The 19,063-nt window shown below is 39.5% G+C and overlaps 1 protein-coding gene across 11 annotated transcripts in view; it reads right to left on the bottom strand.

The window, feature by feature from the left end:
- Positions 1-19,063, bottom strand: part of tenm4 (teneurin transmembrane protein 4) — a 149,061-nt gene that overhangs the window by 28,665 nt on the left and 101,333 nt on the right. For 7 of the 11 annotated variants that reach the window (XM_006796627.2, XM_006796630.2, XM_006796633.2 and 4 more), the window contains 9 exons: positions 18,809-19,025; positions 14,402-14,521; positions 10,848-11,109; positions 9,245-9,512; positions 8,999-9,142; positions 5,157-5,406; positions 4,724-4,744; positions 1,013-1,245; positions 134-288 (listed from right to left, as the gene is read on the bottom strand). In XM_006796627.2, coding sequence (XP_006796690.2) covers positions 134-288; positions 1,013-1,245; positions 4,724-4,744; positions 5,157-5,406; positions 8,999-9,142; positions 9,245-9,512; positions 10,848-11,109; positions 14,402-14,521; positions 18,809-19,025 — 1,670 coding nt within the window. The remainder of the gene's footprint in view (positions 1-133; positions 289-1,012; positions 1,246-4,723; positions 4,745-5,156; positions 5,407-8,998; positions 9,143-9,244; positions 9,513-10,847; positions 11,110-14,401; positions 14,522-18,808; positions 19,026-19,063) is intronic. The other 4 variants (XM_006796629.2, XM_006796631.2, XM_006796634.2 and 1 more) reach the window with 1 other exon arrangement.

The raw sequence follows: 19,063 nt of genomic DNA, 5'->3' as shown, positions 1-19,063 counted from the left end.
GAGAATCAAGCTGCAGAAATACCAGCTGATGCGGAGGTGTAAGCCCCCTGAAAACAAGGGTCATTCAAGGAGACAGATGTAGGTTGAGAGAGAGGAAAGCACAGGTCAGTGCACAGTTCCAGAGAGGTCATACCTGAGAGATGTCCATCACAGCATCACAGCTGAGAGGTCGCGCAGAGGTCAGGTCATTGAATCCCAGAAGGGTGGAGATGATACCATTCTGATCAATCCTGCGAATCATGGTCCCATCCACAAAGAAGATTACGCCGTACTTATCCACGGTAATGCCTGCAGATAAAGTCACACAATGAGAAGAAGAGGGAAATATCCTTAAATTATTCTGTTTATCTGTGACTTAATGTGAGCACAGAGCCCCACCAAATCACAATTAAGGACAGATCACTGCAATAAAATGAAAGACTAATCATGACAATGAAAATTAATGGTGGGATTGATTTTTTTAATCAATAAAGAAGAACAATAGAAACATCAAAATAGATGAGGAGTATTCTAAGTATTGATTCAATTATGGTGAAAACTTCATCAATGTCTTTCTCTCTTGCTATCAGCCTCAAACAACAATGAAGCTTAGTAAGCCTAGCAAGTCTCTGTATTTTTCCAACTACTCTGAAGTCTGACAAATATCACTGAAAAAAATATGGACCTCATATTTTCAGTAATTACAGCAAACCGCTCTATTTTTCAATGCAAAGCACGGCTATAGATATGCACATTTCACAGGGGCTCTTTCAGCAAATATGACTCATAATGGCATCACAGTAGAGGACAAAGAATAAGCATGTGATTGAATGACTAATGCTTCATGCCCATATGGAAGCAACACAAAAAAACTCACAGAAAGACATGCTGTTAAAAATAACTAGCGAGTTAGCTGCACATTTGGGGTTACAGCTGAAGGCATAAGCTTACTTCAGAAAAGGTTAGAAATTAAAAAAACAAAACTGACAACTGACTTGAAACTATATCCATTTTAATAACATCTATGCAATACCTCTGGGGTTAGTAAGGGTGGCCTCAACAGCCTTTCCTCCATCCCCGCAGCGAGCGTCATCATATGGGAGACACTGGTCACCAGTGCCTGCCACCAGCTCCAGATTCTTGGCCACATCTTTCACAACAATCAGCGATTTAACCTTGAACACTTTCCTGCTGCTGGTGTCTGAAAGGTACACGGCATTGTTCACTGGACTGGTGGCCAGGTAGTACTTATGTGCAGGGCTGTTGCTGAGAGGAGGGAAAAGAGAGGAAGAGGCTCAAGTCAATAAAGCTGGAAGGGCTACAGCTCTTTCAATAAGAAACACTGTGTAATACAATTAAAATGGATTCAAAAGCCATTTAGAGAGTCAATTGGGCACAATTACAGTTTATACGCAGGACAAAGAAAACAGAATGAGATTAAACATGCTAAAATAAAAATGAGATTAAACATGACATAATAATGCGGCTTAGGACTCACGCAGTCAGCTTAGTAAGAAAAGCGCGTTTTGAAAAGGGAGTGAAATTACCAGTGTATCTACATCTATATGTCTGTGTCGACCTTTAAATACAGTGTGTGAGTGTGTGTGTAATAGTGCACATATTATTGAAGAAATAGTAATGTAGTAGAGAAATAAGGGTGGGGAGTGGTGCTAAAATTTATGACCCAAGAAATTCCTTTAATATAAGCTGAAATTGATACAAATAATTATGTTTTTTTTATTTTACATTGGAACTTTTTAAAAATACAAACAAAAATGCATGACTGAACTAGGGATCCAAACACATTATGCATCCATCAGGCTGCTATTCTAGCACAGAAAAATATCCTATTAAAATCCCAGCCAAGTCAACAATGCCATCCTTCACATCCATACAAACATATCCACAGGAGGTTGCCCAACCTGACAGACAAGACAATAGAACCAAATATAACCAATCCTGCTGCGGCAGGATGCATACAACCTACTGATGTACTCCAGTCAGGATAGGTGACAGAAAACACAGATAGCTGTAGACAAATCCACAGTAGTGCAAATTAGGATGACAAAGAATAATATTTCCATTAAAATTACACTTCTGCTTACTATAAACATAAGCTCACGGTGATAAATCAAAGCATGGGAGATTGGAAGCAAGACCAATTACATTTTACTAGGCACACGCCAGATGCTAGAAACTTCTTAAACCGTGTTATTTTAAAGTGATTTTACAGCCTTGGCTCTGCTACCATAAATCTGATTCATTACATAAATGTTACTGAGGTTAAAGGTCTTTTCATTTCAAGTGCTGACTGACACACTTTATTTGTTAGTTCATGTCAGAAAATGTATGAAAAAAAAAATCAGACAAATCCAGAAAACTGAAAGTTAAATTAAAAGCTTACATCACATAAATTATTAAAAAAGTCACATTTTAACTGTCTGTTGACTAATTCTACTACTAACTTCGGAGAAGAACAAAACAAAGGAACAGCTTAGCAATGAGTTTGCTGCCACCTTAAAGATGACCAGATGCATAAGAGCAGGATACAGCACAGTCCTGCCAGACCTGATAAGCATTATGGAAAACCCTGTCAGCTGGACATCATTCAAAGTGGATTAAGACAGTATTTCAAATATAACCTTCAGGGTTCTTTTAGGGCTTTATGGTCAGTGTAACAGTGCCAAAGCGTACATTTTTAACACACAACAAGAAGAAAGACAAGTGGGTGTGTGGAATTGTCGTCTCCAGTACATAATTTTAGGTGACAATTGACCTTCAATGAATCAGTGATGACAGGGCTTTGCAGCAAACCTCAGGCACACATGTCACAAACTGCCCGCTGACCTAGTTGACTGATATGATGCACTTCAGTATACTCCAAGTACAATTGGCTGGCTTAGAGAAACGACTGCTATCTGAGAGTAGGTCAATGGCAAATCTCAATGACTGGCTTTGCATTCTATCTGCCATGTGCAATCAGCTGATACCGTATCAGCTCCTAGGTGCATGTAGAACAGTGTTGGTCCCCCATAGTGTTTGAAACTATGAGGTGTTATTCTCTGACCTTGAGCTATGGCCATATACCCCATCTATATTCACTGACAACATCTAGTTTGTAGAAGATAATTGGATTTTGCGGCATGGTGTCGTGGAAATGGTTGGAGCGGATTGGGACATCCTTAGTAGGGGGTCAATGAACACTGCAGTAACATCACCCACCTCCCACTCCTATCGCTAACTCACACATGAACAGGAGGCAGCCGCCCATTTTATACAGACACATGCTGTGTTTTCCTGGACAAATCTCCTTTTCAATATGCAAATGTGTTTGGTGTGCTGAGGGACGGGGCTCTGATGTGTCTTGTTCTAGCAAAGAAATCTATGCGATGTCTAAGTTAATGTACAGCAGCATAATAAAAGTAATATTTCTGTTATGCAGAAGACTTAGAAAAAGACAGATACAGAAAAAAGCAAGAGAGAGAGATTCTGAGTTTTTTGTTAGTATGTTCATCCTCTTGGAAACAGAGGCCAGTGACCAGCATCACAAGGCTTTTCATCCACAAGTTGACTAACTGTTCCCCAGCTAAAGTCATGACCCTGTGATAGAAAATCAATCAATAGCCCTTTGCCTGAGACACAGTATCTAAAGACAGCACACAGAGATTTCCCTTGCCACCACCTGCCATGGAAAATAAAGTCTCTGTATCTTAAGCCAGTGATAAAATCAACACTGAGTTGCCATTTTAGCAGAATCAGCTACTGTAGCTAGGTATGCACACCAAATGAGACATTCTCTTCTGTTTAATCCTGCAATCATTTGTCTGTAACATGCACTACTGTTAATTTGTCTTTTATAATAGATGTTATATAAATAGGGATATATATTTATAGTACACATTCTCTTTAGGATTATGACATTACATTTAAGACTCTCCAACACTGTCAAAAACTGTCCCATACTGAAATGTTAATCATGTTTTTGAGGTGCACTTTTGCCTTTATTGGTTAGTGGAGCACTGAAGATACACAGGAAAGTAGAAAAGGGGAAGGTATGTGGCAAATGGACAAGGGTCTGACTTGAACCTGGGCTTCTACACTCATATTGTTGCATGCTCACCCACCCAGCTGCCCACTTCTTTAACAACTCGAATGCTTCCAAATGATTTCATTTTAGAAGAACTAAGGAGAAAGCCTAGAAATTAAGCAAACTTAGAGTTAATAAACTGTGCTTTCATGTAAAAATTATCTGGTTTAATCCAAACAAATCTTTCAGAACAAATGAAAATGAACCATAGTTTGAATTGTTTCTTGAGTGAAAACATCTTTTGAATGTTTTCAGAACCAGGAAAAGGGAAAAAAGATCCAAGAAAAAACATAGGAAGAGGAAAGACCAAGATTGTAGGATACGGCGAGCATTTTCCAGGTGTTTTTGGAGAGAATGAGAGGGAGTGAGAAGATGTTCCCCGAAGATTAAAACAAATGCAGCTGCAAAATGCAAACATTGTATAAAATGATAATCACTCAGCTCATTTAATTTTTACCATTCACTCTAATATTGACAGAATGGTACCTGCTGTACTTACATCAGCTGATATAGACAGCTGTTGACAGGTTTGGCCTTTGTAAAATGTGTAAAAAGACCAATATGTCAAACTTTATTAAGATAAATAGAATTTTTAAATTAATTTGGTGACTGGGCTGTACCCTTTTTTTAAAAATTAGCAAATACTGTGTGGCTTACCTATGCCTGAAGTCTTTATTTCTGTGAAGGTTTACCAAAAGAAGCAGAAATGAGAAAGGAAGAGAAAGGAAAGAAAGTGTTAGTTGATAGTAGATGGAATTAAAAGGTAGTAGGCATACTTAATCAAAAGGGAAGCATGAATTAACAATATTTCAATTTGTATTTTTTTTAATCGACTCAACCTTCTCCTTGGGAGCATTAGGAAATTAATCTTTCCTTAACATTTTCTGTTAAGACCTTATTACATCCTCTACATCCCTTATGAGATCCAAACTCCAGCTGATACAGGTGAATCAGAGAGGCAGAACCATCAATCCTTTGCCTTTAGGGCATTTCTGTCTAACTCGATCGACCTCTGTGGTTTATGACCTGTATACAAGCCCATCTGAGCTCATGGTCCTGAGCGAAAGTAAGTAGGCTACTCTTCCGTTACCTGAGCTCCAGGACGCTGGTGACATTCCCTGTGGTGAAAATCCTCCTCACATAGTTGAAGTCACCCACGTACAGACTTCCATCTGAGCCACAAGCCAGAGCAACTGGGGCCATCAGCTTGTTTCCGTCAGCAAGGCCATTACAGCTAGGGCAGGAGATGCTGCGCCTCCGCCCATTCCCCATCACGCTGCCGATTACAGGAGGCTGCTGGGAGATGAAGACATTCTCTCCGTTGCCCATGTGAAGAATACCTGATGAGGGTACAGAAAAGAAACAGCTTATTTAAGGGGGGTGAGCACAAAGCAGCATGGCCAGCTGTTAGTGGAAAATATTTTGCAATTTTGGTTAGAGGTTAAGTTAAACCAGCTTTTTTTCAATTGTCATTGAAAGCAGTGTTTCCAAAAAAAAACTAGGGGAGTGTATTGAAACTTTTTTCCATCTATAACAAACTGTCTGACTTAATTAAATTTACATGTTTGAAAGAACCCTGAGAAATGATGTGTACAAACCCATCCCACCCGAACATGCTAGTCTGTATCAACAGCTACAAAGCTAAAAAAAAAATATATATATATCTTGTCATTATACTTTTGATACATCTCAATTTAACTTATAGCATTATTTCTATACAGTGCTTAACAAATTAATTAGACCACCTACTCACTCATGAAATAAAGTTTTATTTGAATAAAAAAACATGTCAAGACACATTCCAAAACACCTCCAGTAATCTGCAATGAACAGAGAATCTATAGAGAATAGATTTCCAATCTGGCGTTGAGCAGCACAGAAGTTCATATAAATAATTTTGAAAATTCCATGTCATAAAATTTAATTGATCAATTAAGGTCCTCGAGCTGCTTGATGTGAGTGTAATGAAGTTCAGAACAAGTGGATTAAAATGGGATTCGTACTGAATGCTTTCATATTTCTGCTTGATGGATAAGCAGTTTGCTTATGCTAACGTGATACCAATGGGAATTTGGTGAGCCGAGCCTGTTCCACTGCTCTAACTCTTTGAGTTCCTGTCTCAATAGTGGTTCAAGGTAGCTCAATGCAGTTTAAAAGATATATTGGATGAAGGATTTAAGGGAAAGTGTAAGTCAATACACAGATAAGCATTTGATGTGATTTTAAATAGGACTGTGTGTGTACCTCTATTAACTAGAGCCATGAAAATTGCACTGAGTGCCTGGGATTGCAATAAGAGGTCGTCTTGGTGGATGAAAACACGGGCACAATTTCACAGCGAAATAGGAACCAAGAAACCCTTGGCACAAGCATAATCTCTTGGAGCGAGAAAATTATCACACAGGCACAATCACAAAAAAGAAATCCAAACAAGAAAACCCAAAAGAAAACAAATATATATATGTTACCTGTTTTTCTATCTTCACCAGCTTTGCGGCAAACAAAATTAAATCAATAAGAATATAGCAGATGTGCAAGCATTCACATATGGACTTGCATGCACACTTTTTTTTAACATTAGTGTTGCCAATCTGCTCTTGGAAAATTGTCAAATATGTAAATGTAAAGATGTTGCTGCTGCCCAATCAATGTAATCATATTTGAAATTCAGCATCTGCATGCCTGTCGTAGTTTTGCTGCATCTGATGGTACTTAGTGACCTGAGATCTTTGAGCAGCACAACATTTGGTCTATCAGAAGAGATCAGCCAAGCATCCCCTTCCTGGGACGTGATTTAATCTTAGGGACTGCTGCTGCTGGGAGTAGCAGGCTGATAGCAATTAAATTAGGGATGATTCTAAAAATGCTGGGCATGAACAAGACATGAAGGTGCCAAAAGAGGGGGTGACTGGAGGAACTGGCAGTGCTGGTGGTGAGGGCAGTTCTCGCCTTCGTCTGGACTCCACTTTCAGGCTCAGCAGGTTTAGCGTGACAGATCAAAATGCCACCTTCGTGAGCACTTTTCAAGTATGCTTCATCTCCTCTGATGAGTCCTCGCAGACACAAACAGACACTGAAGCCTAGCTAGTGACAGGTGCTGCACAAAGTTATTTCTACTACTGCCTTTTAGGAGTTATTTGATGGCAATAAGAAAATTGACCTCCCTCACCTAAAAACGGATGGAGGGAATAAAAAGTGAGATCTATCAAGGGCTACATGACACTGCTGAATGGAATAAAGCCTAAAAATGCTACAGGCAGGGAGGACAGTTTTATGTTACATTAAAAGAATCGTCTAAAGCACGTGGTGGAACTTGCGGCACTTCTTCTTATCTACTCTTTTTGGCACATTCAGAATGACGTGCAAAATATAAAAAGGACAGGCAAACCTAAAATATACACTTTTGTACAAAATGTACTATTTTTAAATGGGTTCCTGATAGCAACATTTTTGCCAATGTGACCCTATGATTTTACTACCACATCACAAGACTTAGATGTCTTGTTTTGTTTTGTTTTTTAACAGCAGCTAAGTCAAAAGAACAAAAAAACCAAGACATATTTTTCTGTCATTTCTGTTCGTCTTGCTTCTGTCTTCTGCTCTGTTCATTGTGTCGGGAGTTTCACCATGTGGAGGCTCTCCCACACAGACATATACCAAGTGACAGCAAAAAACAAAAGAAGAAGAGGATATTGTTATTTGTGGATATTTTAGAATATACATTTTAGTACTCCAGCTGTCTGAATATTATTAAATATTAAAATCTTAACAGCCTTCGAAGGACGCACTTGCATTGCTATGCTATTAATATATTATTTGTGGCATAAACTGTTTATATCAACAATAATCATTTATCGCAGTTATATCTGGGGCAATATATCATCCAACTAAATCAGTATTCTAAGAGGCCTGTTACAGTATGGGTGAACCAAATACAAAAAAATTAACACAGCCTGTCATGGATGCAGGTTCAAGGACCCAGAGGAGAATCGGGATGCAGACTGTTTAAACAGAAGGTGTGCCAGTTGCAGAGTTCAAAAACAGAGTCCAAAACAAAGTCCAAATATAAGAAGCCAAGAAAATCCAAACAAACCCAGGAGACCATGGAGGGGGGAGAAAAAAAAACACTAGAGGAGCTTAACAGACACTGCAACAAAGACTGAGGGGGAAGGCTGGATTATTTGTACACATGGAGGTGATTCGGGAAGTGGAGACAGCTGGGGCGAACTAGACAGGTGTAGACAATCAAGACGAAGTAAAACTAAGCACAAAGCACAGGAGACTAACTTCCAAAGTAAAACAGGAACTAACTTAGAGAAAAGTACAACAAAATAACACACTCCATAAACTTGACAAGAACTTAAAGGTTTAAAATACAAGAGCACAAAAAGTTTGAACCCTCAAGTGAATAAACAAGGACAAACTATACAATCAAATCAAACAGAAAACACCTGAAGATGAATAAGAGCTTAGAACTCTAAACAATATACTAAAACTTGACACACAAGGAACCAAAGGAACCAAAATACAAATAACCCTAACCTGCTTTCAAAAGAAACAAGATTAAGAGATTGAGATTAACGCACAAACCCCCACAATGAACCAATAGATCGTGATCCAGGTACATCTTCTTAAAATTAAGATATGTTGTGGGATAGATTTATATTTTGAAGGAATACTTTAATAAAGAAGCTGTTGAAAGGGTGCTGGCATAGCTCACTGGCTTAGCAGGCGACCGATATGCCAAAGGCAAGTGCAGGCCGTTTCCTTCATGTAGTTCTTTTCACCTTCATCTACTGTACTCTGTTATTGTCCAAGGGCTACAGTATGTTACTGTCCAAAATAAAAATGAAATGCCCCAAAACAAGTTTTTTTAAAAAGAGAAGTTATTAAAACAAAATATATATGAAAAGGAACAACTGGCTGACTCACCACTCTGGATATTTAAAGCATGGTGCTTGTCTATTGTCCACCCTCCCAGTTTTGAAGCAATGGTTTCGTAGCCCTGTAGAACAGCGGTCCTCTTCTCCCATAGAATAAGGTCTGGGCATGACTCATATTCAAAACCAACTGAAACTATGGAACAAAACAAAGATAAAATAGTAAAAAAAATGTGTGTTCTCTGGATAAAAGAAAATCATATCAGTATAATCAAAAATAATTTTTGTCATCGCTTACCAAAAGCTTCAGACAAGCCGTAGACCTTCTGGCTGTAGACATCGGTCTTGTCCCACACAAAGTCATACGAAAGATTTGGGGCTGCAGGAAACCACTTTCTGAAAAGCCTGCCTTCCACAGCCACCATGAGGTGAACTTTCATCAGGTTAAAAGGGATTAAGGAGTGGGTGAGAGTAACCCTCAGCACTGACTTGTAACCTGGGGTCCTGCTGCTTAAATAGCCGAGCCTCATTTCCGTTCCAGGTATAGGTACTTCTTCCTCCAGAGACTATGAACAGAAAAACAAAGCGTATTAAATATAGAAAAGCATCGATCCTGATAGAAGGTGACATGTTATAAATTCTGTCCTCACATTTGAGGTAATAATGTTCCACTGTTTAATTTTTTTGCTGTTCTTGTTTTACACAAAATATCAGCTTGTCAGTCTGGTGGTCAATGGCCACTGCAGCCTTTGTTACATTATTTTTTTTAGCCTTGCCTCCAACCACATCTATGGACCCAAGGGAGACTGGAAACACTAATTAGAGGACAATTATGCTCATGCGTTACATGGCATAGGATGAAGAATTTCTTCATTATGTATTCCAATGAGAATTTTCCATAATTGATTTCAAAATAGCAAGTCCTCCATTAGGATGGTAGTCTTTTCTATGAAATCCATATCGCAGTTGCGTAACCTGTGTGCTCTTGGGCTCAGAGGCTGCCAAGGCCAATAATATATAGAATAATAAAAGTTAGCTTAGTAAGATGCTGTTGCCTTTAGAAATTTTAGCTGAGGTCAGACCTGTAACAACAGTGGGTCAGCATTCATAGACTGTAGAGCGTTCGCAATGAGGATCAAGGGTTGACAGCAGTAGTTTGGTTAACCAATTCCTGTCTTCTATAATTGAATCGCCTCTTTCCATAGTACAAAACAAGATTCAGAGTACTAATCAAAACAGGTACTTTAACTGTTATAGGTCAGATGACTTTTATGTGTGTGTGTTTTTTATTCAAACAGGGCAGCTATTCATGGTTGACTTATAAGGATTCCTTTTTACAACTGTAAATGGGATGATGTCCCTGTACACGGAGCAGCAAAGACAAGGCGACTATAAATAAACTCAACTCAGACTAAATTCCCTGATATGCCATAAATCTTATGAAGCAAACAGGGAGGCAGGGTAATGAGAGAAGTGCAGAGATACCTGCTAGAAATACAGGAGCCACACAAACAGTTCGACAACATAGGTCACCAACACAGAAGTCCAAATAGATGCTTACATCAAAAAGCCTCATGTAGATAAACTTGTATGCATAACTGTAAGATGCAAATCCTTCCTAGAGGTATTTATATGCATAAACTGGATGACTACTCTATAGTAGCAACTGTTTTTGTGGATAAGGTAATGATCATCACTCTGCAGTTAGGTACAATGTATATTGTGAATTATCCAAATTTTACAGGCCAATTACACTTGAGTGATAAAAATCAAAGCACTGCCACGAGTCACTGTTATATTTATACTTGTACTTGAAAAATAGTCTGTAGCTGTGCGGCATGAATCATTTGCAGGAAAGACCCATATGCATTAGAACCTGCAGAGCAGGGACAGAGCATCACCTGGATTTCAGGTACAACATTCCCTCTTTCAGCACAGGACCCAGCAAATGCGGTGAGCGGCGCTGGGGACACTACAGGGCTGGGCCTGGTAAAGCTGCTCAGGTCACAGCTAGGGATGTCATTCTCCTCATGCCGCATCACGATGGTATCCATGACAAAGAAACGTCCCCATGGCAACCAGAGTGTGTGCTCCTGGGTGATGAATGGAGCGCGTTCAAAGTGCAGGGCTATGGCTATGCCCCCATTGGTCACCAAGTCAAAACTGGAACACAGATGTGCACAATGTCAAAGAAAATGAAATGATTGTCTTACTTCTGGATGAATTAAAATAAATACAGTGACAATTCCCATTCCCAATTTATACTATTTGTTTTGTGTTGTGCATCAAGCCTCTGTTGTGAACACGACACATTTGTTATTCTCTATTTAAAGGATAAAAAAGAGAATAATCAGTAATAAATTCAAAATGTTATTTTTTTAAAAGTTAAAGAAAGGATGCTTTTAAATGCTTTGAATCATCTCTGTTACACAATGGAGCAGATACAATACGATTATAGATCACAATGTAAAAATGCAGGTTTCCTTGGTTTAATAATCCTAACATTTTATTTGAAGAATGCAAAGTAGCAGATTTCAGGCATGACTGTTTCACTCCAATTACCATGTAATGTGCTGCTCCTGTGCTCACATGTGTACTGTAAATGAGAGAGAGAGGTTTGTGCCGAGGGATGGAGGCAGCCGCCAGTACTTTATTGATCTCTTAGACGAAGGCTGTCCACTCTAACATCAGTCTAAAAGCCCTGCAATGCAATCCCATCTGCTGTTGCATTAAAGGGTCTCTGCCTCTGGACTGACCTGACTGTGTCTCAGTAAACAGGCTACATTTTGGCAACGTCATCACCTCTAACTGCTGCATGGTACCTGCACCTGGACTGGACTTTTGCAGCTTTTGTCACTTCTCTCTAAGAGCCAATTAGCACCTGGTCACCTACAGGCCCCTGGGACAGGCAAACACTCTCTCTCACACACACACACACACTCAGAGTTTTTCTCAAATTACAGATACAGAAGTAAGTTTAAATAGTGCCATGTAAAATGGGCTCCCTCTTGGTTTAAGCTTCTATATAAAGAACTCGCTCAGTCTAACTTCCCTTGAGGGTAAACATCTGATTGGCTGTGGTGATAAACAACAACTTGGTCCGCCCTTGATGTTTTGCCCTTGGCTGGGTGCAAGCAAAGTGAGCTTCTTCATCAGTCTCGAGTCGGCAGAGCAAGGCTCTTGTAGTACTCATGCAGCTGTGATCCATCAGTACCCATGCAGTTGCATTCAGTTAGTCTGTATCATGCCTGGCAGGCTTGGGCCACGCAAACTCAAAATACTTCTGGACTACCATGGGCAGCATAGGCGGTCGATGAAGAGATTCACTGGCTATTATCAATCATGACAATAGCCTTAAGGAACAAAATGATTACATTACCCTAGAAGGTTACCGCCTTGTGCCCTTTGGAAATGCATCAAACTAAGAAAGTTAACTACATTTTTATTCATTTGCCAGCTAATGAGCAATATAACAGTATATTTATAATAGACTGCATGACGTCTACTCAGGTTAAAGTGAGCCAAGGTCAGAGCAAAAAGTTAGTAAGAATAAACACAGACTGTAAAACTACAAGCTCTCCCGTAAAGACGCTCACAAGTACCCTAATAATGTAATGAGCTTAAACCCATGTCAGCATTTTTCTCATTAATAGAGAAAAGCTTAAAAGTGAATAGGTCTGTCTTAATGCTCAGCCAATCAGAAAATGGCTACACAGTTGTAAAGAAAACTAAACTAACCTCTTTTGTTTAGGCCTGAAAACTTTCCCAGATAGTGGAAAAGGTAATTTAAAAAACTAAGCCCTTGGACAATAAAGAACACATCATAAAAATGAGTTGAGACAGCTTTCCCATTTCTAAGTGGCTGAACAGGTGCATTTCTGATTTCACGCTGCACTGAGCCTGTTTACAGTGATTGCAGGGGAGTTGCAGGAGACTGGGCATGTTTACAGGGGAACCTGGGAGATGGAGTAGTGTTTACACATATGCTGGAAGGTAGAAAAGAGTATGGAGCTTTGCAAAGAAAAAAGTGACTGATGCATAAGAAAAAAAAATGGGACACGCATAAATGGAAAAAGGATAGAGATGAGGAAAGTCAGTGCAGTGGAAAGGACATGAGACCTGGGCTCAAGGAAAGCACGGGAAATAAGTAAAAGAGTAGTACCCAGAAAGGAAAGGCTTATGGGCAATGAGAGATTAGAGGAAAGACAGCGTGAAGGGATGGAGAGCAGATGAAATGAGTGAAGAAGGTGAAGATGATGAAGTAGAGAAGAGAGATTTTTGTAAAAGTAAAGGGGAGAGAAAAACGAAATGAGGGGACGCAGGAATGATCAGGATCAAACCAGCAACAAAGATGTGGGCCTTTAGAGTGTCAGTGACTGATAAAAGTGCCAGGAAGAAGTGGGGCTTGGAGAGCAAACACCAATTCATGTTGTGCCGTGATAGAGAGGCTCGGTTTGCCACAGGGCCTTACTAACACTGAGATACCTGGGACTGGGGGTTGTGAGTGTATACTGTATGCTTGTACAATCTTATCAAATACATTTAAGAAGAAAAGAAAACGAGAGAAAATTATTAGAGATTTTATTCTCAAGTTTTTTTCTCTTTCACTCCAAGAAACAAGCCGAAGCTAGTTTGATGTTTTTCTCTGTTTCTCTGAGAAACTCTCCTGATGCCAAAGCAGCCTGAACAGCATCGCTCAAAGAACGCTACACAGAGAACTCAGACTTTTTCCTCTTTCTTATTTAGAACACATTGCCACAACAATTTATCTTCCCCCAAAGGGTTTTTAGTGGTGCTGTAATAAAATAACAAAAGAGCTTTTTTCCCCTGCTTTCCTGAACAGCCAGAACATATGTGGAATTGTCTGAGGAAGTAAGTGGTAATGATCTATGACAGTCACATTACTACGTATTATTTTATGGTCATAATTATAACATCCACGCAACTAATTAGAAAAACCATTTCATAAATGGCAAAATGATTATTAAACTATTTAGAGAGGATAAACAAGGAGCGCAAACACATTTCTGTGACCTAAACCTAACTGTGTCACTTAATTCTCTTAATCTTCTATTGTCGAATAAATAATGTCCATCTGCACAATGTTTTATAGCTCCAGTGAGATGCTTTGCATTGGCATATTTTATTTTTTTCCCCACCCTGCTGCTACTGAAGCATAACTTATGAGTGTACCAGAAGGGCTTTGTTTGATTTCTCTGGGAATTGAGCCGAGAACTCCAAAATTGGACCAAATGAAATCACAAAGCAGATCAATGGCAGCGCAGTTTGCTGTGGCAACTGTGTTTTTTCCCCCGCTTCCCATCGTTAAGATTTTGTAAAAGTATTTGACAATGATCTAAATATCACTATCTGTACAGCATTTTTAGGTAACTGCGAGAGGGGTTTTACTGCATCCTCTCTGCGTGTGTTTTGATATAAAGACTCAGGTTCTTACCTTCCATCCTGCCTGGTGATTGTGTAACCATAAGATGGGTTATTGATGAAGCTGATGTTCACTCCTACCAGTGGCGTTCCGTCTGACGTCACGACTTGTCCACGGATGACACAAGCATGGCTGTACGAAGTGAAAAAGATCAGCATTATTGCTCATTGCATAGCAGTACAAATAATTAGCTAACAGCAGGTGTTCTGCAGTAAAACCTGTATTATCTTGTTTTATTTATATAATTTCTGTCCACGCTAAAATATGCAAAAGAGGATGGATAAAACATTCAGACAGCATATTTTAACAAAGATAAAAGGTTAGATAGAATGTACCAACAATACTAATGCTGCCTACAATGAATTCCTGGTTTATGGAGAAAGGACCCATTACTGCATACCATTCCATAGCTCGTTCCCATATTTCCTGTTTTTTAAGGCTTTTTTTCCTTTTCTTTTTTAATCTGCTTCTATCTAAAAGTTCAAATAATGAAAACGAATTGATACCAATTGATACCACATACCACTAGCACTTAAGACTGACATTGTGGATTTTCTATATAACACAAAATTATGCTATCTCAGCGTACTTATATTAATACTAATACACTCTGTCTCCTCCTCCCCCTCCTACTACTACTAGCATTAGAAATAGATCAACAGAGAGGAGAAACATTAAAGTCAGTATGGATTTGCTCAAAACAGAAATACTGTACACAATAAAATAGCCATAACAGAAACACAACAAACTAACACCTCCTAGGGTGTCTCTAAGGGTTTTTCCATCCAGAATGGAAGGATAATGAGATAAGGAAGCTTTACTTTGCTTTTGCTCTAATTAAAAAAGAGGAATTATCTTTTCCATTACAGAATGCCAGAGAGAGAAATAATAGGACTGCAGATTGCAAGACTTGCTTGGCTGATTATCAAGACCTCAACAGATTTCCAGACTGACATCAGGCCTCCAGAAGCTGCATAAATTAGATCTGATCATCACTCGCCACCAATCAATAGTGGGAAGTCGTCCAAATTCACCTCCTAATCTTACTGGACTGATGAGTTGAGACCTTGCTGTAGCACGTCTCCCTCGTCGACTCTTACCCTCGTCATTATCAAGGCCCGACTCATGGTCAGCCGTTGTTTCTGTAGTCGTTTGCAAAAAATTGGTCCCCTAACAAATGCCTTACTGTCACTTCTTCATTAGACCATGGCTATTTTTAATACATTTGGGTCTTAAACACTGCCACGTACTGGAAACAATTAACACTAGCGTGTTAGTAGCTGCCCTCAACATGTCCTTACCAGAGGCAAGATCATTCACCCTACACTATCCTAGTCCCCAGGAACCCTGTTTTATGTTAATTAGGCCAGGTCTCCTTCAGAAGACCTTCGCTGTCCACTACTGTGCTGTAAACAAGCAAGGAGACACTGCTCTGAATCCTTGGGCTTACACCCAAATATCTAAGAGGATGCATTTACATAGAATTATTACCAAAGTTAACCCAGCACTGATCTGGCTGTCTACATTTAATCATTCACAGCAATAGTTTATTTTAGTCTTGTTTGAAGTTTCAGCCGTCTCCATTTTCTTGAGATGGAGTTGTGAAAGCGGAACTATCGCCTTCCTGCTTCTGTGAACCACATCGGAAGCTGATTCCTCACTGTCAAGACAAATGATTTAAATATTGACATCAAATAAAACCCTGAGACAGAGTGGCAAAGGAAGCATGAAGAATTCACTACAGAAAATTCCATCCTTTGTGAGATTTCACAAGTCCAAAGGGATTCGCAAAGAGAAAAAGGGACTTCACAGTATCTCCAAACTCCACTTTATCATACATCATCTGCACATACAGGATATGTTATATAAAAAATACACAAGTGAAGCCCTGGATCCAGTATGAAATAATCTTTAGTTTAGCTTATCTAGTCAGACGTCACAGTGGAGTGTGTCAGATGTCATTTTCACCCCTCACTTGAACAAGTCTTAAACGTACTCTATGTAGGAAAAAAAAATCAGGTTTCCTTCAGGTGATATTTATGGTGAGGGAGAAGACGATCCAAATGACTACAGCAAAATACTGGCTGGTTCATTTACAAGACAATAAGAACTAAATGACAAAAGGAGAGCTTTTGATCTACATCTAAAAAAAGGTAAAAATAATGGTAGTAAACATTAAAAGGTAAACATTTGAAGCATAATTTGGAAATACCATCTTTCACAATTGTGTAATTGTGAAGAAACTACATTGTTTTCTCACACTGACATCTCAGATACAATAAAAGATGCGTGTCAGCTTTAACTATAGAGAACCTTCAATGACCACGGCTAATAAATAGTACCATTAACTCGGAAGCAACGGAGACATCATTACCCACGCAAATGAATTGATTACAGGGGAAATCCTGCTGAAACTGTAAGCATGTCACTGCAGCCCTCTCTTTTCCCTGTCTGCGTGTTACACAGCATGCTGAACAGGGGAAAACGAGGAGACGTCGATATAAATTTTTAGCTCTCCAAATATACTATGCTGCTAAAAGGGCTAGGACACAGAGAGAAGGAAGCAAACAAGAGATTTTCTGACATTAATGGTCTAACGCTGATAAAAGAGTTCTAAATAAAATAATACAAGTGCACGCCTGTAAATGAAGTAAATGGCTTCTGCCTCGCTATTATATGCCAGCTATCAATCTTTGCCCAAATTGTTCCGCGGACAAAGCTCCTGTTTACTATTCTGGTCACCATCCACTGCTGGGCATAGGCAGTCTCTTGTATTATGTGTCATGGTGGAGAATCAAGATGTTTCATGCAGTGGCAGATGCTTTATTCAGTGGCACCTTTGCAGCTTTTTGTGGTGGGAAACATCAGAAATAGAAGTCCAACATGTCTACTAGCACAAGGAAGCGGTTTAGAGGATCAATAGCCAGATGATCGGGTGACCAGGGCAGGCATATCAGGAAGGAAGATGCTGAGACCGTGCCTTTAAGGCTCATCTGAAGCCCAGAGCTCCCTGTCATAACTGTTCATATCTGTCAGTGGGTGGGGAATGAATACCAAGCATGAATAATAGATTATCACTGATATTTTTAGGTGAGCTGAGGCCTCCAATCTTGCAGCTCATCTCTGGATTCTTCATTTTACTTATTTATGTCTGCATCTTGTGAGAGAGACAAGAGTATTACTCAATCCTCTATGCCGCTTCCTCTGTCCAGTGAAGAACTGCAAAATGTTGAGTGGTTCTTGAAAGCTAGTAAAATGTCAACGAGGGAAAATGTCACACCGCTACTCTTAAGTATCAGCTGACGCTACTGCAGAAGTAAAAAAATAAATAAATTAAAAATCAGCCATACTTTACTTAGCTGATGCAAATCACAGAGATTTTTTTAAAGCCTTTACTGACACTGGTGTTTGAAAGAATTAAATTAATTCAAATTTGGCATAATTTTCACATGTTAGCAAGAACCCAATGCTAACATGTTTTTTAAAGTACAAATGGTCAGCTTAAATTTTTTTTAAAACACCTAAAAAAATGAAAAACCAACAAACTATTACTGAGTCACCTTTTAATACCGTTTTCTAAACATTTTCAAATACTCTCAATTTACTTTCTTTAGGCTGTTGTCTCGTTCTGTCACATGGGTATAATAAGTTGAGATGAGAGAGATACATAAGCGAGTGAGATGCAAATAAGTGACGCAGCCTCACAAGCGTTTAAAGATGAAAAGAGAAGGAGACAAAAGAAAACAGAGGCAGGGGAACCTAATGGGAGTTTGACTGCTTTCCTGCCTTGATATGAAAGGATCTCAGATTCCATGGCTGGGGTGTCATGAGCTCTGCCTCTGGGAGCAGGCCTCAGATGGATTACCGTAAAAGTAATCACAATACATAAATATGAGATGCTTTTCTTTGTAGGGAAATCTCCTTCCTTTTTGCCACATTCTATGTCTGTCCATCATCATCTGTCCATCATCCTCCAAGCCTCATCGTTCATTACAGCCTTACTTTCAGCCCCCACTGACTGCTGCCTCCTCTGCCTTGTGCAGATATTTTCATCTGGATTTTAAAAAGCACATAATTTACATCTACTAAGATCTGTCAGTGCTATAACTGTAGCGCAGTAATTTGAAGCGGCCTATATTAAAAGTAAAATCCACTGATCTATGCCTGAACCTCAAATGTCATTACTTAAAAAAGCGATAACACAACTGTTGAGTTCACTGGAGCATCAACTGATAATTTGACTGGCTCAACCAGGAGGAATCTGACAAGAATCTTAAGCATGAACAACAAACGACGATGCAGAATAAAAAGGGAATTCAACCCAATGCCGTAGCTGGTTCTGGTTATATTATTAAGAGAATTGGTTAGTGAAGGCTGCGCTGGGTGCTGTCTGGTGAGAGTAATGCAAAAGTTACTCACTTGCCATCGAAGGGGTTTGCTCCAGGGATTATGTGGGTGCTGTCCCTGCCCACAAGGAAGCGCACCCTGTCATAGAAAGTCTGTAGGTTGCTCTGTGCAGAGGACATCTGTGTCTCCTGGATGATGTCCAGGGGATCCGGGGAGCCCACACACAGGGAGGTAGTGTGACAGGTTGCCTGCAGACAGCAGTCTGGATCCATGCAGTCCACCAGGCCATCTGACAAGGTCAAAGAAGTCACAAACACACAAACACTG

The sequence above is a fragment of the Neolamprologus brichardi genome, chromosome 14 (genome assembly GCF_056152115.1).
Source record: "Neolamprologus brichardi isolate AB-2024 chromosome 14, ASM5615211v1, whole genome shotgun sequence".
NCBI classification, from domain to species: domain Eukaryota; kingdom Metazoa; phylum Chordata; class Actinopteri; order Cichliformes; family Cichlidae; genus Neolamprologus; species Neolamprologus brichardi.
The sequence above is the reverse complement of the archived record's forward strand: the minus strand, read 5'-3'. Positions and strand labels throughout refer to the sequence as shown.